Source organism: Puma concolor, chromosome B1 (assembly GCF_028749965.1).
Source record: "Puma concolor isolate L17-30 chromosome B1, mPumCon1.1.hap2, whole genome shotgun sequence".
NCBI classification, from domain to species: domain Eukaryota; kingdom Metazoa; phylum Chordata; class Mammalia; order Carnivora; family Felidae; genus Puma; species Puma concolor.
Window position 1 is genome coordinate 15683323 of NC_141670.1, and position 22534 is coordinate 15705856.

General features: G+C 41.9%; 1 protein-coding gene across 7 annotated transcripts in view; it reads left to right on the forward strand.

Annotated features, from left to right (window-relative positions):
* The window catches only part of PRIMPOL (primase and DNA directed polymerase), a 58500-nt gene that overhangs the window by 22027 nt on the left and 13939 nt on the right, over nt 1–22534 (forward strand). For all 7 annotated transcript variants that reach the window (XM_086703185.1, XM_086703182.1, XM_086703181.1 and 4 more), the window contains 3 exons: nt 121–268; nt 5466–5747; nt 22348–22510. In XM_086703185.1, coding sequence (XP_086559311.1) covers nt 121–268; nt 5466–5747; nt 22348–22510 — 593 coding nt within the window. The remainder of the gene's footprint in view (nt 1–120; nt 269–5465; nt 5748–22347; nt 22511–22534) is intronic.

Here is a 22534-nt window from a genome sequence, read left to right on the forward strand (position 1 = left end):
CAGTAAGTATACAGATAATAAAATAAAGATGAGTTTGAGTTGTACCACGGTATTTGAACTTTGCTCATGGAAAAATTTTAAAACCATTTGAAACATGAATTATTTTACTTGTATTTTTAGCATGTTTGTAAGGCACTTCAAGAACTATATAGGGTTAACTGTTCAGCCGAAGATGTTTTCAACTTGGATTCTAGCACCGAGGAAAAATTTAGCCGCCATCTAATATTTCAGCTCCATGATGTGGCATTTAAAGATAACATTCATGTTGGTAAGTACACCATTTTTTAAAAAGTCAAGGAATTCTATTAAAATTTCATATTTTCCTTTACCTCTTAAAGTTTTGTAAATACTTGCCAGGTTTTAGGGTTCTTACCTATCCTGAATAACGAAATGTGGCTTTTCACATCTTCAGGATCTCCTTTAGTTCTCGACCTACCTTCCTGTTCTAGACACATTAACCTCCTCAGGATATCCTTGGCATTAGTGCCTCTTGCTAGACATTTTGGGATGGCCGTCCCTTGCCTGGGACTGGTTTCTGCTACAACAGGAGTCCTTTCAGAACTTTTCTGGGTAATGCATTGGAGGCCTAATTCAGGTCTTATCCGTGATGCCTCAGATCTGTATCTGTCCTTCACTTCAGCCTTGCCTTAGTCTTCGTTTTCGGTACATGAGGACGAGGCTGGGGCTCCAGGCCACGTCCAAAGAGGCTTTTTTATTGGTTGCTGCTCCAGGCGGACCCTCAAGATTGGGAAGGTGTCTACGTATGGAAGCCTGAGAGTGCAAGGGGGGTGTGTGTCTGGGACTGGATGTTTAGAGACACAGGCCCAGGTATAAAATGAAGTCAGTCTATAGAGGAACAAATTAGGCAGGGGGAAACACTGAAAACCAAGGTCTGAATAGAAGCCCCAGTCCTGAGTGTTTATCAAAGCAGCAATAGAGCTAGTATTTTGAGGTCTAAATGGCAGATGATTAACTGAAGTTCAGGTAATAGGTAATCTGTTTCAGAACTACAGGTGTCTGATAGTTTAGGGGCACCTAGAATAAAAGGCATGAACACAGTCACTCGAGGACTGGCATAGAAGTCAGGAACCTAACTCGGATTAGACCAAAGCTAGGTCACGGTGACCTCGTTTGCTATGTCTGAGGGGCTCCTATTATCTCCCCGTTTTCCGTGGCATAGTTGGACATTCCATCTCTTTGTTTCAGCCCTCAGGTATTAATAATTGTAGAATCTATCCTTGTCCCTCTGTTCACTCTGTCCGTAACCTTGGCAATCATCTACTGTCATGGCTTTGATGACCATCTGTGTGTTGATGACTCTTAAGTCTTCATCTTCAGCCAAGATTGTCCTCTTTGATGCCAGACCCTATAAAGCCAGCTGCCTATTAAACATTCCCTTGTAGATATGTCACACCCATCATCCCTAAACCGGACTCCTCATTTTTCTCCTAAATTTGCCCTTTCTCCTGTGATACATGTACCAGTGAGTAGTATCTACCATCTACCCAACTACCCGAGTGAAAATGTTGGTGTCATCTTTGAGCTCTGTTTTCGCTCAGCATGCATACTTAGCGAGCTGGAGTGAGCTGATTCTACCACTTGGATGCTTCAGACCCTTCAAGGATTGCTCGATGCCATCAGGATGACTTCTAGATGTCTTCCTTTACACAGAGCCCCACTGTGCTCTAGCCTCCTCTCATACCACGTGACCCTTGTAGTGTAAACCCTGACAGTGTTTGGTTTTGTTGTAATGCAACTGCCTGACTTAAGCTTTGATTCCTGAGGCTCGCATTTCAAAGTGGCATCCGTTTCAAAGACCGCTATCTCAATAACACTCCCCAGACTGAGACGCTTTTGATTCAGAAATTTTGGTTGATTTCATTAACTGACATTTTGGGCCACTAGTTTTCTCTTCCTTGCTTTAAATTCCTGCTCTTTTATTTTTTACATTAAAAAAAAAAGTTTATTTATTTATTTGAGAGAGAGCATGTGTGAGCAGGGGAGATGCAGAGAGAGAAGGAGAGAGAGAATTCCTAAGCAGGCTCCGCGCTGTCAGTATGGAGCCTGACATGGGGCTTGATCCCACAAACCCTGAGATCAAGAACTGAGCCGAAATCGAAGGTTGGACATTTAACTGATTGAGCCACCCAGGTGCCCCTGCTCTTATACTTTATATCCACTAACAAGGTGTGAGCCTGGGAAACCCTAGGTCTCTGACCCCAAGCCCACTAAAAGCAGAAACCCCTTGCCTGTGCATGCTTTCTCCACCTTGCCGTGTGGCCCCAGGTGTCGTGGGCAGTTTTCAGATCTTGAAAGTAATAGACCTTTATTTTTCTTCAAAGTTTCTTGATAGTTGTTACCGAAAGGCGTCTTGCAGTCGTAACAAGAACCCCAAGCCCAGTCCAAGCACCATTTGTTGTTGATGAAGTGCTGAGACCGGCACAGAACAGCCCTTCTCACTCTGACCTTTACTTAGCTCCTGTGGGGGCCACATTTTCTCAAGTCCCTGTGCCTTTGCACATTTTGATGCTGCTGTCTGAAATGACATACTCCAATTATGTGGTCTCTTAAGACCCAGTGTAGATATCATCAGATGAGAAGCCATGCCTGTCACATCTCAAACGCTGAGACTCTGGGTTATAGACAGCCCAGTGCTTATCACATTCACCACTTCCTCATGTAATTTTCTGTCGTCTTTATGTTTCACTGAATGTTTCCTTAGGGCAGGGACTGCTTGTTTTTTTCTTTTTCTTTTTTTTAATTTATTTTGAGAGAGAGAGAGGCGCACACGCATGCACACAAGTGGGGGAGGGGCAGAGGGAGAGAGAATCCCAAGCAGGCTCCAGCTGTCAGCTTGGGGCCCGATGTGGGGCTTGCACTCACGAACTGTGAGATCATGACCTGAGCAGAAACCAAGAGTTGGACACTTAACCTACTGAACCACCCAGCACCCCAAGGACTGTTTCTTATTCGCTGTTTATTTCCAGAGCTCGTACATAATCATATCTTTATTAATATTTGTAAGCTAGTAGTAGCCAGCAATGAAATAGAAGTAGGCATTTGATAAGTATTTGCCGAATGAAAAACTATTCAGTGGGCTCTACGGTCAGGGTATGGGGGCAGAGCCTTCAGCAAGATATTTCCTTGATTCTATGGACTCCTCATAGTCTGCTGCATGGCTCCCAGCCACCAGGCTAAAAGTGGAGATTGGTTACTAGGGAAGAAGGGAGAGTAGAAATTTGTCAGGTAATTAGCAGTCGCTGCTACAGATGTCTTCTGAAAGCAGATTGCCTTCAAGCTGGCTTTAAACCTGCTTCCGTGGCATAAACTAAGTAAAAAGTGCTTTACTGTCAGAACAGCATACACAAAAGTGTGGAGGTACCTTGGGGGAACAGAGGGGGGTCTGAAGCTCCTTTTCTCTAAAATTATGAACCGCCAGAACCAGAGATGCAAGGATGAAGAAATTAGTCCAAAATTTGCCCTTCGTTTCCCATCCCTCCATGGATGTTTTGGTGACATTTCTAGTTCCTGTCGTTAGCCTTTCGTAAAGTAGAATTAGAGTGAGTGTAAAAGAGCACAGAATGTTTGCAAAATGTGTAAATTTGATCTGCCTAAACTACACCTCTGCCAGCCTGCCATAGGACCCGAAATTCCTATGATTGACACGTTCTTTTGAGGTATTCCCAGCCAGTAAAATTCCTGTCCCCATAGTAATGATGAGGGCGAGGGTGATAAGATTGGGGAAGGGAAGTAGAAAGCGGAGTAGTTGCTGGAAGCCTGTGTTGGAATTCATGCTGGTGATACCGTCCTTGTATCCTGGCCACGTTAGCTCCCTGCCAAAGGTTTTTAAAGGCCTACCTGGCCTGCTTAGCGCTCCCTTTGCAAGTCGTTCTAGAACCATGCCTTGCGTCAAGTAGATGTTATCTTACATTTCCAGGAACATTAACTTTATTAGTTTATGTTTGTACTGCTTTGTTGTTTTTTGATACATCGTGATTTCTTTTTACTCGGTGTTTACCCTTATTTGCCTCATTCCAGAGATAATCACATCTGTATATCATTGCAAGGATCAGATGCTTTTGCTTTCATTTTGATGTATAGCGTTTTCTGAGATACTGGATTTGTTTCATTGAGTAGAGAGTAAATCATTAATTTGGAGAAAGAGAATTTTGAAGTCAGAGCATGTGTGTTACACGATTTCAGGGTAAATAAAGTGACAAACCCAGACAATACCAATATTAGAAATTAAATTTTTTTTCTTAAAACACTGCCTTTCTCCAGTATTCATATACATGAAACACCTTAACCAAGTTATTGCTTGATTTTTATGGTGTAAATAACATACGAGAGTTAAAGAAGTTCTAGATTTGCCATATCATCTTTTCTAGGTAGAGATAGGACCGCTAATGGTTAGAGCTCTTTGTGGCACCTGGGTGGCTCAGTCGGTTAAGCATCCGACTGTTGATTTCCGCTCAGGTCATGCTCTCCTGGTTCGTTGGATCAAGCCCCATGTTGGGCTCTGCGCTGATAGCACAGAGCCTTCTTGGGATATTCTTTCTCTCTCTCTCTCAAAAAAAAAATAAACTTAAAAAAATAGAGCCCTTAGAGTAAGTGTTGAAATCTATGTATTTAATTGCTTTCGATCTGGACTTTACTTATGATGCCACAGCCCGTCCGCTGACCAGTTATAGGGAGAAGCCGGAGGAGCAACGACTTTGGAACCGCTGGCTGCAAATGTCACGATTCTTAGGGCATATCATGACAGGTAAAGGCGAGAGCGTGAGCTCCAGAGAAGTTTGCTGACATCCTGACTCAAGGGGAGTGCGGCCAAGGTTCTCGTGGTATTTCTGGGCATTATCTTGGCAGCATTGTTTATGCATAAAAACCTTCCTTCCATTCTTTAATCCGTCGACGGTCAAGATAAGTTCTACTCAATTTGTATTAGCAAAAGTGGTGCTGGGACACCTGGGTGGCTCAGTCAGTTAAGCGTCCGACTTTGGCTCAGATCAGGATCTCATGGTTGGTGGGTTTGAGTGGGGGTTGGTGGGGTTGGGCTCTGCGCTGACAGCTCAGAGACTGAATAAACATTAAAAAAGAGTTTTTAAAAAAAGTGGTGCTTTCTTGGTGACCGTACCTTAGGCTCAGGCTCATGCTAGCAACGTCAACACATCTTCTCAAACTGACCTTCCCTTCTAAGATGATCTGTTTATTGTAAGTGACCTCATGCTACCCTGTCGGTGGGAATCGAAAAAGTAGAAGATTGCATAAAGAGGAAGGAAGTAACAAGAGAAGCACGTTACAGTTGGTAATAACAACTCAGTTTTAAAACCAGAAGTCAAAAAAAAAGAAGCCTTACTGTATAAAATTGTCATGTGGAGATTTGTGCTTAGATCTTATACTTTGTGGAAAAGCAGAGTTAGATTAATCATAATACTTTTTTTTTTTTTTTTTTTTTTTTTTTTTAGGTAATTTTGTGAGAAAAATATTGCAGCCTGCTTTTCACTTAATTGCCAGTGAAGACGATAGTATTTCAGAGAAAACGGGCCATGGGTTTTCCCATTTTTCTGAAACCCCAATTAAACAAGGAATTTCCTTTGGCAAAATGTCCCCAGATCAGGATGGAGAGAGCTGGACGTTGAATTCAAAGGAACTGGAGAGGCTGGGGTCAGCTAAGCAAAGCAGTCCTGATCTTTCATTTTTAGTTGTGAGGAATAACACAGGAGAAAAGCAACTTTTTGTAGACCTGGGTAAGTAAAGCTGGCAGCTGTCCGCTGGACTGTCCCTTTGTACTCCTCTGAGAGACCAGTCGGTGCCCACGTGTCACTCTGCTTGGGATTCTTCCTACTGCCACTGCTCCATGGTGACCGTAGAATCACCAGCAGACTGTGATCAGTGAGCTAAGGTGCTGGAACTCTGCCTGGCTTCCATTCAGAGATCGTAGAGAGGCCCCATGGGACAAAAGCCCCAGACCGGCCTGAGTTCCAAAAAGAAAATGGTTGTGGCTGCCGCTACTTCTGAAACGTCTAGAGACTTGTGTCAGGAGAGTCTTAATAGGGGACAGTTGCCCCAGCACTCTCCAGCACCGGTGAGAAGTTTCATAAGATGAGATAAACATTAGAGCGCCTGGGTGGCTCAGTCAGTTAAGCGTCTGACTCTTGGTTTTGACTCTGGTCATGATCTCGCAGTTTCACAGGTTTGAGCCCTGCATCCGGCTCCACGCTGCCAGTGGAGAATCTGCTTCGGATTCTGTGTCTCCCTCCCTCTCTCTCTCTCTGTCCCTCCCCTACTTGCGCTGCCGTGTCTGTCTCTCTCAAAATAAGTAAATAAACTTAAAAAAAAAAAGTTAAAAACAGACACAATATAAAAATGGTACTTTTATGTGGCAAAATGAGGCGGTTGTTTTCTCCACTGAAGAGCTTTGCCGTTAGTGGCAGCGGCCATTTCTTCAGCCGCCTCACTGTGGTCAAACTAGCAGCTGCTTTAACTGTGCTCTCTCCTACCCTACTTGCTTCTGGTCGGTGAACCTGAAGGTGTATGAAGCACGGGGCGAGACTGTAGTCTGTTTAGGTAACACATAGGCCGATCGGGACCCATTCAGCCAGCTCCAGTCTGGTGAAAGGAGCCTCATTTAAAAAAAAAAAAAATTTAATGTTGATCTATTTTTGAGAGACAGAGACGGAGTGCAAGCAGGGGAGGGGCTGAGAGAAAAGGAGACACAGAACCCGAAGCAGGCTCCAGTCTCTGAGCTGTCAGCACGGAGCCTGACGGGTGGCCCAAACCCACCAGCTGGGACATCATGACCTGAGCCCAAGTCGGACACTTTGGTGACTGAGCCACCCAAGCCTCATTTTTCTATTGTGGCCTCCGCTTGCGATTTGAAAGCCGTAAAGAGCACGTTTATGCGTTGCGTGTCAGAGCAACCGAGAGAGCTGCAGTGTCCACGGGCTGAGGGAAGTTAGGTTTAACTTGTAGGCAGGATTATCAAGGCAGCCAGGCCAAGAGGGTGGGCAGTGTCTTGATGCATTCCATATCTCTCTGGCTACCCTGACAGCCGAGCGCCCAAATTTGGAAATACAGTCAGATAAGGGCAATGCCCTGGTTCGGGTGTGAACAAGCACGAGTTAGGAGTAGAGGGGCATTCTTCCAAATGACAAGTTTTGTCTTGTTAGCAGACTGTTCTCTCCAGGTCATGCTAGCATGCAGTAAAATAGGGGAGACTGCCGAACAGGAAGTGACTCGGGGCGGGGCTGGGGGGTGGGGGTGCGGCATAGCTGATCTCTATGCTCCACCTCTACCCCAGTAAAAGACACAAACAGAATACCCCAGTTTGTGACAGCCTTAAAAGTTAGTTTCCTGAACTAGCAAGGAAATTTCTGTGATCTGCTTGAAAGAAATATTTCAGGCCTCTGCCTAGAATTATTGATGCAGCAAAGAGGACATTCCTTAAGGCATCTGTTGAAAGGTCAGAGATTTAATAGTAAGTTTTTGAGGAAACTTTTTTATTGAAGTAAAACATTCAGAGCCACGAGTGACTGGTGAGTGCCCAGGTCAATGGATTATCACAAAATGAACATACCCTTGTCACCACACCACCCTAGGCAAGAAATAGAAGGTTATCGGGATTCCCGAACCTCCTCTATGTTTCTTCTAGGAAGTAACCTTCCTCCTCCCCACAGGTAACCAGTAATCCATCCTCTAACACGGTAAACTAGTTTTGCCTATTTCCGAGCTTTTTAAAAAATGCTTATTTATTTTGAGGGCGAGAACACGCTCGATAGGGGAGGGGCAGAGAGAGAGGGGCAGGGAAAGAATCCTGTGAGTGGGGGCTCGAACTCACGAACTGTGAGATCATGACCTGAGCCCAAATCAAGAGTCAGATGCTTAACTGACTGAGCCGCCCAGGCACCCCTGAAATTTTTATTATTGGAATCATAGTACTTATGGCTTGCCTTTTCACTCTGTTATTGGTGTCTTTGATGAACAAAAGTACCTTTAAATAGTGGTAGTCTGATTTATCAAATGTTTTCCTCTTAGTGCTTCTTGTATCTTGTTAAATCTTTTGCTATCTCCACTTATGAAGATATGCTCCTAGTTACCTTCTAGAAGACTTATATTTTTACCTTTTATACTTAGATCTACAATTCACTTGGAATGGATTTTTGCTTATCGTGTGAAGAGGAGTCAAGATTGTGTTTTTTCTTCCTGTATGAACATCTGTTTGTCTCAACACTATTTGTTGAAATAACCGTCCTTTACCTAAAAGGACATCTTTGTCATAAGTCAAGCGTCTATCTATGTCTGGTCTTTTTCTGGATTATGTTCTGCTCCATTGTTGTATTGATCTATTTTTGTGCCAGTACCACTACTATCTTAATGTTGCTTTTTTATTTATTTTTTTTAATTAAAAAATTTTTTTCATTAGAGAGTGTATGCTAGTGGAGGAGAGGAGGAGAGAATCTTAAGCAGGCTGCATGCTCAGTGCAGAGCCTGAGGTGGAGCTCGATCCCGCAACCCTGGGATCATGACGTGAGCCAAAATCAAAAGTCAGATGGCTGCTCAACTGACTGAACCACCCAGGTGCCCCTTAATGTGCCTTCTTAAAAAGTCTTGCTGTCCAGAAGAATAAGCCCACCATCTTTGTTCTTTGAAATTTCTTGGCTGTTCTTGACCGTTTGCACTTCCATTTAAATTTTAAAATCACTCAGGTTACGTGCGTGCACGCGCGCACACAAACACACACACACACAGCTAGAATTTTGATTTAGTTTGCATTGAGTCTATTGACCAACATTGACATTTTTACAATATTTAGTGTTCCGATTCATGAGCGTGGTTTGTCATTCCACTAACATCAATGTTCTCTAATTTCTCTCTGTGTTTTATAATTTTCTGAATAGAGAACTTGTACATCTTGGATTTATTCTAGATATTTGATTTTTTTTTTTTTTTTTTTTTTTGCTTAAACAACAAACATTTATTTCTCACAGTAGCAAGATTGGGGTACCAGTGTGGGTGGCTTCTGGTGAAGGTCCTGTTCCTGGTGTACAGATCCGTGTCTTCTCATTGTAGCCTTCCATAGCGGAGAGAGAGCACTGCTTGATTTTTGGATGTCTCCCTTCTTTGAGATTTTGGCACTAGAAAACCTCACTGCCTTAGCAGGTCTTCAGTAGTCTCAAACTTTTTTTCCTAATGGATTTCCCCAGGTTTTCTATTTATTTACAATAGGAGGGTTACCCACAAATTGAACAGAATTCGATTTCTGTTTCTGGATGTGGCATTCTTCCAGGCCAACTCTACTCTATTTTAATTTATACATTGATTTTATTTTGTTTACAGCTGGTTGAAAATAATTCTTATTCTCATTTTTATTTTTGTTTACATGAAGGTGATTTTTTTTCACCCTCATTTTTTAAATTGAGGTATAACTGACATACCACATTTAATTAGTTCCAGGTGTATAACATAATGATCTGATATTTGCACATATTGCAAATTGATTACCACAATAACTCTCATTAACCTCCATCACCATACATACAATAGAGTTGTTTTTCATATGATGGGAATTTCTAAGATGTACTCTCTTAGCAACTTTCAAATATGCAATATAGTGTTATTCACTATATTTGCCCTGCTGTACATTACATCCCCATGACTTATTTATAACTGAAGTTTGTGTCTTTAGACTCCCTTTATCCATTGGCCCACCCCTACCTCCCCACTTCAAGCAACCATCAGTCTGTTCTCTGTATTTATTAGCTTTTTTTTTCTAACTTTTTAGATTCTGTATATAAGCAATATGGTATTTGTCCTTCCCTGTCTGACTTATTTCACTTAGCATAATGCCTTTAAGGTCCATCTATGTTGTTGCAAATGGCAGGATTTTTATTTTTTTTTAATGGTTAAATAATACTCCGTTTCATAGACGTGCAGATTGTTTCCTTATCTTGGCTATTGTAGATAATGCTGCAGTGAACATGGTGACCACATATCTTTTTGAATTAGTTTTGATTTTCTTCAGATAAATACCCAGAAGTGGAATTACTGGATCATACGGCAGTTCTATTTTTAATGTTTTGAGGAACTTCCATACTGTTTCCCACAGTGGCTGCACCAATTTACATTCCCACCAACAGTGCATGAAGGTTCCCTTTTCTCCACAGCCTCACCAACACTTGTTATTTCTTGTCTTTTTGAGACTAGCCATTTTGACAGGTGTGAGGCGGTATCTCATTGTGGTTTTGATTTGCATTTCCCTGATATTAGGGATGTTGCACATCTATTTATGTGGCCATCTGTATGTCTTTTTATGGAGAAACGTGGATTCAAATTCTGCCCACTTTATTTTATTATTTATTTAATTTTTTAATTATTTAAAATATAATTTATTGTCAAATTGGCTTCCATACAACACCCAGTGCTCATCCCAATGGGTGCCCTCCTCAATGCCCATCACCCACTTTCCCTCTCCCCCATCCCCCATCAACCCCCAGTTTATTCTCAGTTTTTAAGAGTCTCTTATGGTTTGCCTCCCTCCCTCTCTGTAACTTTTTTTTCCCCCTTCCCTTCCCCCATGGTCTTCTGTTAAATTTCTCAAGATCCACATATGAGTAAAAACATGAATCTGTCCTTCTCTGACTGACTCATTTCACTTAGCATAATACCCTCCAGTTCCATCCATGTTGCTGCACGTGGCCAGATTTCATTTTTTCCATTGCCAAGTAGTATTCCATTGTATATATAAGTCACATCTTTATCCAGTTGTCAGTTGATGGACATTTAGGCCCTTTCCATAACTTGCCTATTGTTGAAAGTGCTGCTGTAAACATTGGAGTACATGTGCCCCTCTGCATCAGCACTCCTGTATCCCTTGGGTAAATTCCTAGCAGTGCTATTGCTGGGTCATAGGGTAGTTTTTTTGAGGAACCTCCACACTATTTTCCAGAGTGGCTGCACCAGTTTGCATTCCCACCAGCAGTGCAAGAGGGTTCCCGTTTCTCCACATCCTCACCAGCATCTATAGTCTCCTGATTTGTTCATTTTAGCCACTCTGAAGGGCGTGAGGTGGTATCTCAGTGTGGTTTTGATTTGTATTTCCCTGAGGAGGAGGGACGTTGAGCATCTTTTCATGTGTCTGTTGGCCATCTGGATGTCTTCTTTGGAAAAGTGTCTATTCATGTCTTCTTCCCATTTCTTCCCAGGATTATTTGTTTTTCGGGTGTGGAGTTTGGTGAGTTCCTTATAGATTTTGGATACTAGCCCTTTATCTGATATGTCATTTGCAAATATCTTCATTTTTGCTTTTAATTCCCTTGCGTTTGATTGTGATTGCATTGAATGTGTAGATTGCTTTGGGTAGTATTGACATCCTAACAATATTTATTCTTCCAATCCACGAGCATGGAATGTTTTTCCATTTCTTTGTGTCTTCTTCAGTTTCCTTCATAAGCTTTCTATAGTTTTCAGCATAGAGATCTTTTACATCTTTGGTTAGGTTTATTCCTGGGTATTTTATGGTTCTTTGTGCAGTTGCGAATGGGATCCGTTTCTTTATTTCTCTTTATGTTGCTTCATTATTGGTGTATAAAAATGCAACCGATTTCTGTACATTGATTTTGTGCCCTGTACCTGTACATTGATTTTGACTTTGCTGAATTCATGTATCAGTTTTAGCAGACCTTTTGTGGTCTGTCAGGTTTTCCATGTAGAGTATCATGTTGTCTGCGAAAAGTAAAAGTTTATCTTTGCCAATTTTGATGTCTTTTATTTCATTTTGTTGTCTGATTGCTGATTCTAGGACTTCCAACACTATGTTAAACAACAGTGGTGACAGGACATCCCTGTCATGTTCCTGATCTCAGGGAGAAAGCCCTCTGTTTTTCCCCATTGAGGATGATATTAGCTGTGGGTTTTTCATAAATTGCTTTTATGGTGTTTAAGTATGTTCCTTCTATCCTGACTTTCTTGAGGGTTTTTATTAAGAAAGGATGCTGTATTTTGTCAAATGCTTTTTCTGCATCTATTGACAGGATCATATGGTTCTTTTCTTTTATTAATGTGATGTATTACATTGATTTGTGAATACTGAACCAGCCTTGCAGCCTGGGAATGAATCCCACTTGATCATGGTGAATAATTCTTTTTGTATGCTGTTGAATTAGATTTGCTAGTATCTTGTTGAGAATTTTTGCATTCATATTCATCAGGGATATTGGCCTGTAGTTCTCTCTTTTTGCTGGGTCTCTGGTTTGGGAATCAAAGTAATGCTGGCTTTATAGAATGAGTCCGGAAGTTTTCCTTCCATTTCTACTTTTTGGAACAGCTTGAGAAGGATAGGTATTAACTTTGCTTTAAATGTCTGGTAGAATTCCTCAGGGAAGCCATCTGGTCCGGGACTCTTACTTGTTGGCAGATTCTTGATAACTGTTTCAATTTCTTCACTAGTTATGGGTCTGTTCAAATTTTCTGTTTCTTCTCATTTGAGTTTTGGTAGTGTGTGGGTGTTTAGGAATTTATCCATTTCTTCCAGGTTGTCCAGTTTGTTGGCATATAATTTTTCATAGTATTCCCTGATAATTGCTTGTATTTCTGAGGGACTGGTTGTAATAAATCCATTTTCATTTGTGATTTTATCTATTTGGGTCTTCTCTATTTTCTCTTCGAGAAGCCTGTCTGCCCACTTTTTAATTAGGTTTCCTTTTTCTCTTGAGTTGTAGGAGTTCTTTATATATCTTGGCTAGTAACATCTAATCAGATCTATAATTTGCAAGTATTTTTTCCCATTCAGCATGTAACCTTAGTTTTGTTGCTGGTTTTCTTTCTCTGCAGAAACTTTTTACTTTGATGTAGTCCTGCTTATTTGTTTTTGCTTTTGTTGCCTTTGCTGTTGGTGTCAAATTTAAAACACCATCGCTGGGGTGCCTGGGTGGGTGGCTCGGTCAGTTGAACGTCCGACTCTTGATTTTGGCTCAGGTCATGATCCCAGGGTTGTGGGATTGAGTCCCACGCTGGGCTCTGTGCTGAGCATACAGCCTGCTTAAGATACATTCTCTCATTCTTTCTCTCTCTCCCCCTCTCTTTCTCTCTCTCCTCCTCTGCCCCTCTCTCCTGCTCGAGTTCTCTGTTTCTCTCTAAAATAAAAAACAAAAACAAATAAAAACAAACCACACCGTTGCCAAGATCCAAAACCACTGGTTTTCTAAGACTTTTATGGTTTCAGGTCTTATATTCAAGTCTGTAATTCATTTCAAATTAATTTATGGATATGGTGTGAGAAAGTAGTACAGTTTTATTATTTTGCACGTGACTTTCCAGTTGCCCATCTCATTTCATTGGAGAGACTGTTCTTTATTGTATATTCTTGGCTCCTTTGCTGTAAATTAAATGAACATATACATACATGGCTTTATTTTCTTGCTTTCTGTTGTGTTCCATTGATTTATGTGCCTGTTTTTATTGCTGATATCATACTGTTTTGGTAAGTATGGCAGTGTGATATACTTTGAAATCAGGAAACATGGTGCCTCCAGGTTTATTCTCTACCTGTGTTGCTTTGGCCATTCGGGATCTTTTGTAGTTCCATTCAAATTTTAGAATTCTGTGTTCAGGTCTGTGAAAAGTGTCACTGAAATTTTGATAGGGTCGGCACCAAATCGTAAATTGCCCCAGGTATTATGGACATCTTAACAGTATTCTTCCAGTCTGTGAGCCTGGAATATCTTTCCATTTCTTTGTGTCCTCTTCAACTGCTTTCATGAGTGTTTAATACTTTTCAGAGGACAAGTCTTTCACCTCCTTGGTTACATTTATTCCTGGGTATTTTACTCTTTCCAATGCAATTATAAATGGGATTGTTTCTTTTTTTTTTCTTTTTTTAATGGGATTGTTTCTCAATTTCTTTTCCCGATAGTTTGTTAGTGGTTGTACAGAAATGCAGCAGATTGCTATACAGTTGATTTTGTGTCCTGCAACTTGACTGATAATAGTTGTAACAATTTTTTTGGTGGAGTCTTTGGAATATTCTACATAATATGTTTCTATACATACACATCTGCAAATAGTGACAGTTTCACTTCTTCCTTTCCAATTTGGATGCCTTTTATTCCTTTTCTTGCCTACTTGCTCTGGCTAGGACATCTAATACCATGTTGGTAAAAGTGATGAGAGTGGGTGTTCTTATTCCTGATTTTAGAGGAAAAGCTTTCAGCTTTTCACCGCTGAGTGGGATGTTAACTATGGGTGTGTCAAAAATAGACTTTATTATGTTGAAGTACGTTTCCTGTATACCCATTCTGTTGAGAGTTTTTATCATAGGTATAAAATACTTGGAGTATTTTATCATAAGTGATGTTGAATTTTCAGATGCTTTTTCTCTATTGAGATTGTCATTTTTTGTTTGTTTGTTTTGCTTGTTTGTTTTACAAGAGAAATCTACACCTTTACCTGTTTACTTTTCAGTAAGTTTAAATCCTTGAGGGGTAGAGCATCACATGTATTCTGTGGCCAATGACTTTAGCAGGAAGGTTGCTTTGGAATTTGCCACGAGCCATATGCCGCCGTGTGTGTCCATGAGCATGAGTTACTTTTCTCCAGATTACTCTGGTTTTGTTCAGTTTGCCACCAGGAGTCATTGTGTTGTTCTTTGCTTTGTACACAAAGCCTAGATAGAATTCATTTCATCTAGAGCATAAACACCTTCACTTTTAAGAAGAGCTGTGTTCCAGAGACCCTCTGGCTCCGGAGACCTCGCTTACAGACAGCAAAAATGGCCTTGGATCACAGCCTTCTAGACGTATTTGTCTTTTTAGGAGTCCTGTTCCCAGCCAGACTCCACAGGTTCCAAGGTGGCGGAAAGAGCAAGATGATCATTTGGTTTTTATGAAGCCACTCTGCTTTTATGAAAGACCTACATTAGTATGATAATAGCTTTTTCCATAAGAGTGGAAATCCTCTTTGGAATCTTACAGGTAGTGAAAACAGGTAGTAATATAGGTCTTTCATAAAAGCAAAGTGTTGTAATGTGAACTTTCAGAAAGTGGGGAGATACCTGTATTGTTGAATTTGGTTTGCTGTTACTTTGTTTTCTTGTTGATTTAGTTATTTTCTTGATGGCTTTTATATCTGTGTTCATCAGGGATATTGACCTGTAATTTTCTTTCTTGTGCCCCTGTTTGTTTTTGGTGTCATGGTAATGCTGGCTGTGTAAAGTGAGTTTGAAGTGTCTATTTTTGGGAATAATTTGAGAAGGGGAACATATTATTCTTTAAATGTTTGGTAGAATTTACCTTTAAATCTGTCTATTCCTGGGTTTTTGTTTGTTGGGAGGTTTTTGTTTACTGATTCACTCTCCTTACTAGTCATCAGGCTATTTTCGATTCATGATTCGTCCTTGGAAGGTTATATATTTTTTTAAGGTTTTATTTTTTTAATGTTTATTTTTGAGAGAGAGAGAGAGCACGAGCATGAGCTGGGGAAGGGCAGAGAGACAAAGAGACACAGGATCTGACGCAGGCTCCAGACTCTAAGCTGTCAGCACAGAGCCTGACGCGGGGCTCAAACCCAGAAGCTGAGATCATGACCTGACCCAAAGTTGGACACTTAACCGACTGAGCCACACAGGCGCCCTGGAAGGTTATGTTTCTGGGAAGTTGTGCATTTCTCCCAGGTTTCCCGATTTGTTGGAGTGTAATTTCTCATAGTAGTTTGTTATGATCCTTTGTATTTCTGCAGTATCACTTGTAATGTGTCCTCTTTCATTTCTGATCTTGTTTTAGTCCTCTTTTTTTCCTTGGTGAGTCTAGCTAAAGGTTTGTCCATTTCATTTATCTTTTAAAACAACCACCTCTTGCTTTCATTGATTTTTTTTTTTCCTGTTGTTTTTTAAAGTCTCCATTTCATTTAGTTCTGCTTTGATCTTTATTATTTCCTTTCTTCTCCTAACTTTGGGTTTATTTGCTGTTCCTTTCCTAGTTTCTTGAGAAATAAAGGTGTTTGAGATTTTTCTTTTTTCTTGATGTAGGTATTTGTCATTGTAAACGTCTCTCTCAGAATTGCTTTTGGCTGCATCTCATCGGTTTAGATTTGTTTTATTTATTTTTTTTTAATTTGGCTCAAGGTCTTTTGATTTCTTCTTTTTCAGTAGCATGTTGCTTACCCTCCATATGTTTGTAAATTTTCCCATTTTCTTCTTATAATTGATTTCTAATTTCACAGTATTGTGGTCAAAAAAGATGCTCAATGTGATTTCAATCTTAAATTTATTAGGACTTATTTTGTAGCCTATCATGTGATCTGTCCTGGAGAATGTTCCCTATGTACTTGAGAAGAATGTATTCTGTTGCTTTTGAATGGAATGTTCTATATATATTGTTATTCCCATCTGGTCTAACATGTCATTGAAGGTTGATGTTTTCTTATTATTGATTTTCTGTCGGGATGATCTATCCATGGATATAAGTGGGGTACTAAAGTCCCCTGCTGTTATATTTCTATTTCTCCCTTTAGGTCTGTTAATCTTTGATTTATATTTTTTAGGTGCTTCTGCATTGGTGCCTAAATATTTGTAAATGTTCTATCCTCTTTTTGTATTGACCCTTTTATCGTTACGTAATGCCTTTCTTTGTCTCTTATGCAGTCTTTGTATTGAAGTCTTTGTGTTTTGTCTGACATAAGTATGGCTATCCCAGCTTTTGGCTTCCATTTGCATGCCACATCTTTTTCCATCCATTCCTTCACTTTCAGTCTGTGTCCGTATGTCTGAAATGAGTCTCTTATAGGGACCATATAGATGGCCATTGTTTTCTTTTGTCCTTTCAGATACTCTTTTGATGGGTAAATTTCATCCATTTAAAGTAATTATTGATAGGTACGTATTTATAGCCACTTTGCTCATTATTTTCTGGCTGTTTTTTAGTTCTTTCTACTTCTCTTGCTTTCTTCCTTTGTGGTTTGATGACATTTTTAGTAGTATGCTTCCTTTCTCGTTAGCTTTTGTGTATCTGCTAGAGGTGTTTGTTTTGTGGTTACCGTGAGGATTACATATAACACCTTATATTTATAATAATCTATTTCAAATTTGTAACAACTTAAGTGGGAACCCATTCTTTTTTTTTTTTTTAGTTTTATTTATTTATTTTGAGGGAGAGAGAGCGTGCATGCGCGCGCGCGCGCGCGTGTGTGTGTGTGTGAGTGGAGGAGGGGCAGAGAGAGAGGGAAAGGAAGAATCCTAAGCAGGCTCTACATTATCAGTACAGGGCTGTACTGGGGCTCCATCCCACAAACTGTGAGATCATGACCTGAGCTGAAATCAAGAGTTGACCGCTTCACTGACTGAGCCATCCAGGCGCCCCACGTGTGTATGCATTCCAAAGCTAAACATTTTTACTCTTGCCTCCCATGTTTTATGTTTTGCATGTCACGTGCACTTTTTTTTATATTATATGAAATTTATTGCCAAATTAGTTTCCATACAACACCCAGTGCTCATCCCAAAAGATGCCCTCTTCAATGCCCATCACCTACCCTCCCTTCCCTCCCACCCCCCATCAACCCTCAGTTTGTTCTCAGTTTTTGAGAGTCTCTTATGCTTTGACTCTCTCTCCCACTCTAACCTCTTTGTTTTCTTTTTTCTTTTTTCCTTCCCCTCCGCCATGGGTTTCTGTTAAGTTTCTCAGGATCCACATAAGAGTGAAAACATACGGTATCTGTCTTTCTCTGTATGGCTTATTTCACTTAGTATAAGACTCTCCAGTTCCATCCACGTTGCTACAAAGGGCCATATTTCATTCTTTCTCTTTGCCACGTAGAACTCCGTTGTGTATATAAACCACAATTTCTTTATCCATTCATCAGTTGATGGACATTTAGGCTTTTTCCACAATTTGGCTATTGTTGAGAGTGCTGCTATAAACATTGGGGTACAAGTGCCCCTCTGCATCAGCACTCCTGTATCCCTTGGGTAAATTCCTAGCAGTGCTATTGCTGGGTCATAGGGTAGGTCTATTTTTAATTTTCTGAGGATCCTCCACACTGTTTTCCAGAGTGGCTGCACCAGTTTGCATTCCCACCAGCAGTGCAAGAGGGTTCCCGTTTCTCCACATCCTCACCAGCATCTGTAGTCTCCTGATTTGTTCATTTTGGCCACTCTGACTGGCGTGAGGTGATATCTGAGTGTGGTTTTGATTTGTATTTCCCTGATGAGGAGCAGTGTTGAGCATCTTTTCATGTGCCTGTTGGCCATCTGGATGTCTTCTTTAGAGAAGTGTCTGTTCATGTTTTCTGCCCATTTCTTCACTGGATTATTTGTTTTTCGGGTGTGGAGTTTGGGGAGCTCTTTATAGATTTTGGATACTAGCCCTTTGTCTGATAGGTCATTTGCAAATCTTCTCCCATTCCGTTGGTTGCCTTTTAGTTTTGTTGATTGTTTCCTTTGCTGTGCAGAAGCTTTTTATCTTCATGAGGTCCCAATAGTTCATTTTTGCTTTTAATTCCCTTGCCTTTGGGGATGTGTCAAGTAAGAAATTGCTGCGGCTGAGGTCAGAGAGGTCTTTTTCTGCTTTCTCCTCTAGGGTTTTGATGGTTTCCTGTCTCACATTCAGGTCCTTTATCCATTTTGAGTTAATTTTTGTGAATGGTGTGAGAAAGTGGTCTAGTTTCATTCTTCTGCATGTTGCTGTCCAGTTCTCCCAGCACCATTTGTTAAAGAGACTGTCTTTTTTCCATTGGATATTCTTTCCTGCTTTGTCAAAGATTAGTTGGCCATACATTTGTGGGTCTAGTTCTGGGGTTTCTATTCTATTCCATTGGTCTATGTGTCTGTTTTTATGCCAATACCATGCTGTCTTGATGATGACAGCTTTGTAGTAGAGGCTAAAGTCTGGGATTGTGATGCCTCCTGCTTTGGTCTTCTTCTTCAAAATTACTTTGGCTATTCGGGGCCTTTTGTGGTTCCATATGAATTTTAGGATTGCTTGTTCTAGCTTCGAGAAGAATGCTGGTGCAATTTTGATTGGGATTGCATTGAATGTGTAGATAGCTTTGGGTAGTATTGACATTTTAACAATATTTATTCTTCCAACCCGTGAGCATCACGTGCACTTTGAATATGTTCTTCTGGCCTGTAGCATTTCTGCTGAAAAATGTGCTCATAGTCACATGGGGTTTTCCTTGTATGTAACAAGGTTTTTCTTCTTTTTGTTTGTTTGTTTTTTCTTGTTGCCTTTAAGGTTCTCTCTCTCATTTTTTTTTTTTAACTTCTGACATTTTATAATGTGTCTTGGTGTGGGGTCTCTGCATTTATTTCATTTAGAACTCGCTGTCCTTCCTGGATCTGTAGGTCTTTCCTTACCCAGGTTATTGGAGTTTTCAGTTACTATTTCTTAAAATAGTTTTCTGGCCCTTTCTCCTTCTGGGATTCATTTAATGTGAATGTTGGCCTGCTTGGTGTTGTCTTCTAAGCCTCTTAAGCTGTCTTCACTTTATTTCATTCTTTTCTCTTTTTGCTGCTCTGCCGGGTGAGTTCCTCCATCCTGTCTTTGAATTCATTGATCCTGCTTCATCTAGTTAGCTGTTGAACCCCTACAGTGTATTTTTCACATCAGTTTTTGCATTTTCAGCCCTGTGACTTCTGTTGGGTACTTTCTTATATTTTCTTTTTGTTGACATTCTCACTGTGTTATCCATTCTTCTCCCGAATTTGGTAAACATCTTTATGACCATTAGTTTGAATTCTTTATCAGATAAATTCCTTATCTCCATTTCATAAAGGTTTTTAAAGAGTTTTAAATTGCTTTTTTGTTTGGAACTTGGTCCTTTGTTCTTCATTTTGCTTGACTCTGTTTGTTTCCCTGCATTAGGTGAACTAGCATCCCTAGTAGTCTTGAAGAGTTGGCCTGAGAAGGAGATGAAATCTATCCTTCAACCCTGTCCTAGCTCTTGGTTGTTTCTCAAACTTTTGTAATTTTCCAAGCAGCCTATTTTATTTTTAATAGCTCCCAGTACTTTGGGGTATTCCAGGACCAGTTAATGTCCCAAAGGGGAGGATCTCATTTAACACCTAGATTCAGGCTGATTGGAAGCCAGACCCTCAGGCAACAGCTTGCTTGCTTGCTTGCTTTTTTTTTTTTAATGGTTATTTATTTATTTTGAGAGAGAATGCTTGAGTAGGGTAGGGGCAGAGAGAGGGAGACAGAGAGAATCCACACTGGTGGCTTGGAGCCTGACATGGAGCTGGAACTCATGAACCGTGAGACCATGACCTGAGCTGAAACCAAGAGTCAGATGCTTAACCTACTGAGCCACCCAGATGCCCCATGGCAGCAGCTTTTAAGGAATAGAGACCATGTGCAGTTGTATTGGACTACAAGCGTAAGTCCCGCTGAGCAGCACAGCCAGGTCATATGGAGGTGCCCACGGTGGCAGTTGTAAAAATCAGGACTTGTTGAGCATGTAACCTTCTTTCTGAGAGATCCTGGGGAGCGATTGTGAGGTAGAAGGAGAGTACAAAGATAGCGCCTCTGGCTACGTTCCTTGCGAGCAGCTCTGTAGCTTCTAGATGTATGCCAAACTTGAAGACTGCCCCTCAGGCTGAAGCTCCGGGACAAGCAGTTAGGCGTCTTTCCCAGAAAGGCTGGGGGTGTTTCAATCCGCTGCCTGTGCGGTGCACTGGTGGTGGTTGCCATCTCAGAACTGTCTCCCTGACCGTTACAGTCCCATGACCCCCAGGGCCGGGTGATCGAGGGTTAGGCCCTGGGAGGCAGCCACGAAAAGCAGGGTACCAGAGGTCAAAACTGGGGCACCAGACACATACAGAAGCTCCCCTCTGAGAGATGCTGGTGCTGTGAGACACAGCAAAAGCCAGGAGGAGAAGGGTGCCCACCCTCCAAGGTCTCAGGAAAGGTTTCCAATTAGCCCCTGGATGTGTGTTCAGTTAGGGTCCTGTGAGGAGAAGCTGGCAGGCTCTTGTACAGAGGGACTGAGCTGACTGAGCTCCTGGGTCTGTTGCCTCACTGTGCCCTAGGGACGCCCGCTGTTTAAGAACCCTTTCTCCATTGGTGACAGTTCTGTAGGACCTGTGAGGGTAAGTCCCACCGGCCAGCAGAGCCAGGTGACAGAGAGGAGTCCCCAGGCCGCAACTGCGAAAATCAGGGCACCAAGCAAAGGGCATAAGCTCCTTTCTGGAAGATACCAGTGAGCTGGAGTGAGGCAGAGGGAGAGTGCAAAAATTAGGTCCCCTGGACTCCATTCCCTGAGAGCCCTTCTGTAGGCCCCTGGGAGTGTGCCACAGCAGAAGCCTGCCCCTCGGGCACACGAAATCGGCCTGTCAGAAACTGGGGATGGGTCTCAGTCTGCTCTCAGTGCCATGGCCTGGGAGTGGTGGTCTACCGAGAACTGTGCCTCCAGTTGTTAGAATCCTGTGGACCCAGGAACGCAAGCCTCCCTGGCCTTTAAGGCCAGGTGATCAAGGGGGTTACCTGACAAACGGTTTGGCGGATGTAAAACTGCGGCACCAGATGCGAGTAGACGCTTTCCTCCAGCAGATTCTGGTGGTCTGGAGCATGGCAGGCGGGGAGCCAAAGATTGTGTCCCCCGGCTGGAGGGGGGCAGAGGGGCTTGCAAAGATGGCACTCGCTGGAAAGGGGGGGAGAAAGGAGAAAAGATGGCGCCCGCCGGATTTAGCAAAGCAGAGAAGATGGCACCGGCCACCTCCATCTCTGAAGAAGATCTCTCAGTCCAACGCTTGAAAGTTTGGAAATGAGCCTCTTTCACATAAACCCTGGGTGCTTTTCGGAGAGCTGCTTCTGCACTCGGCCCTGGGGTGAGTGAGTCTGCACGCAGGCCCTGAAGGAGTCTTTCTTCCCCAGTTCGCCACGGCCCGCAGGTCTCCTAGGCCCCAGCCCGGCTGGTCTTCAAAGCCATATGTTCCTGGGGCTCATCTCCTAGGCTCAGGTCTTAAACGTTGGGCTGTGAGGTGTGTGAGGTATGACTCCTCCGCCTTTCAGGGAGAAGCTCCGGGTTTGAATTCCCTCCCAATGGTGGGGGTGGGGCTTGCGGTGAGGTTGTCTCAGCCTCTCCTACCTGCCTTGACTGGCTGTCCGACTCATCCTCCACGCGGAAGGAGTCAGTTGGCCAGCTTTTAGGCTGTTTTTCAGAGGAGATTGTTCCATATATAGTTACAGATTTGGGGTGTTCACCCGAGGAGGTGAATTCAGGCTCTTCCAACGTTGCCATGTTGGACCGGAAGCACTGGTTTCCCTAAGAGCGCCATACAAAAGGAATCTAATGTTTGCTGACTATAAAACCAAATGGCTGAAAACGTGCGTTCGTAATTATTCTTAACTTTTGACATAGGAGTTTATACAAGAAATAGAAACTTTCGGCTGTATAAATCATCGAAGATAGGGAAGCACGTGGCTTTGGAGATTGCTGAAGATAACAAGTTTTTTCCTAAACGTTCGGAGACTGTATCTGAAGAAAATCAATGTTTCCTGTCTTCTTTGGTCAGCAATGTCAGGTAGATAGTATATAGTACCAACAT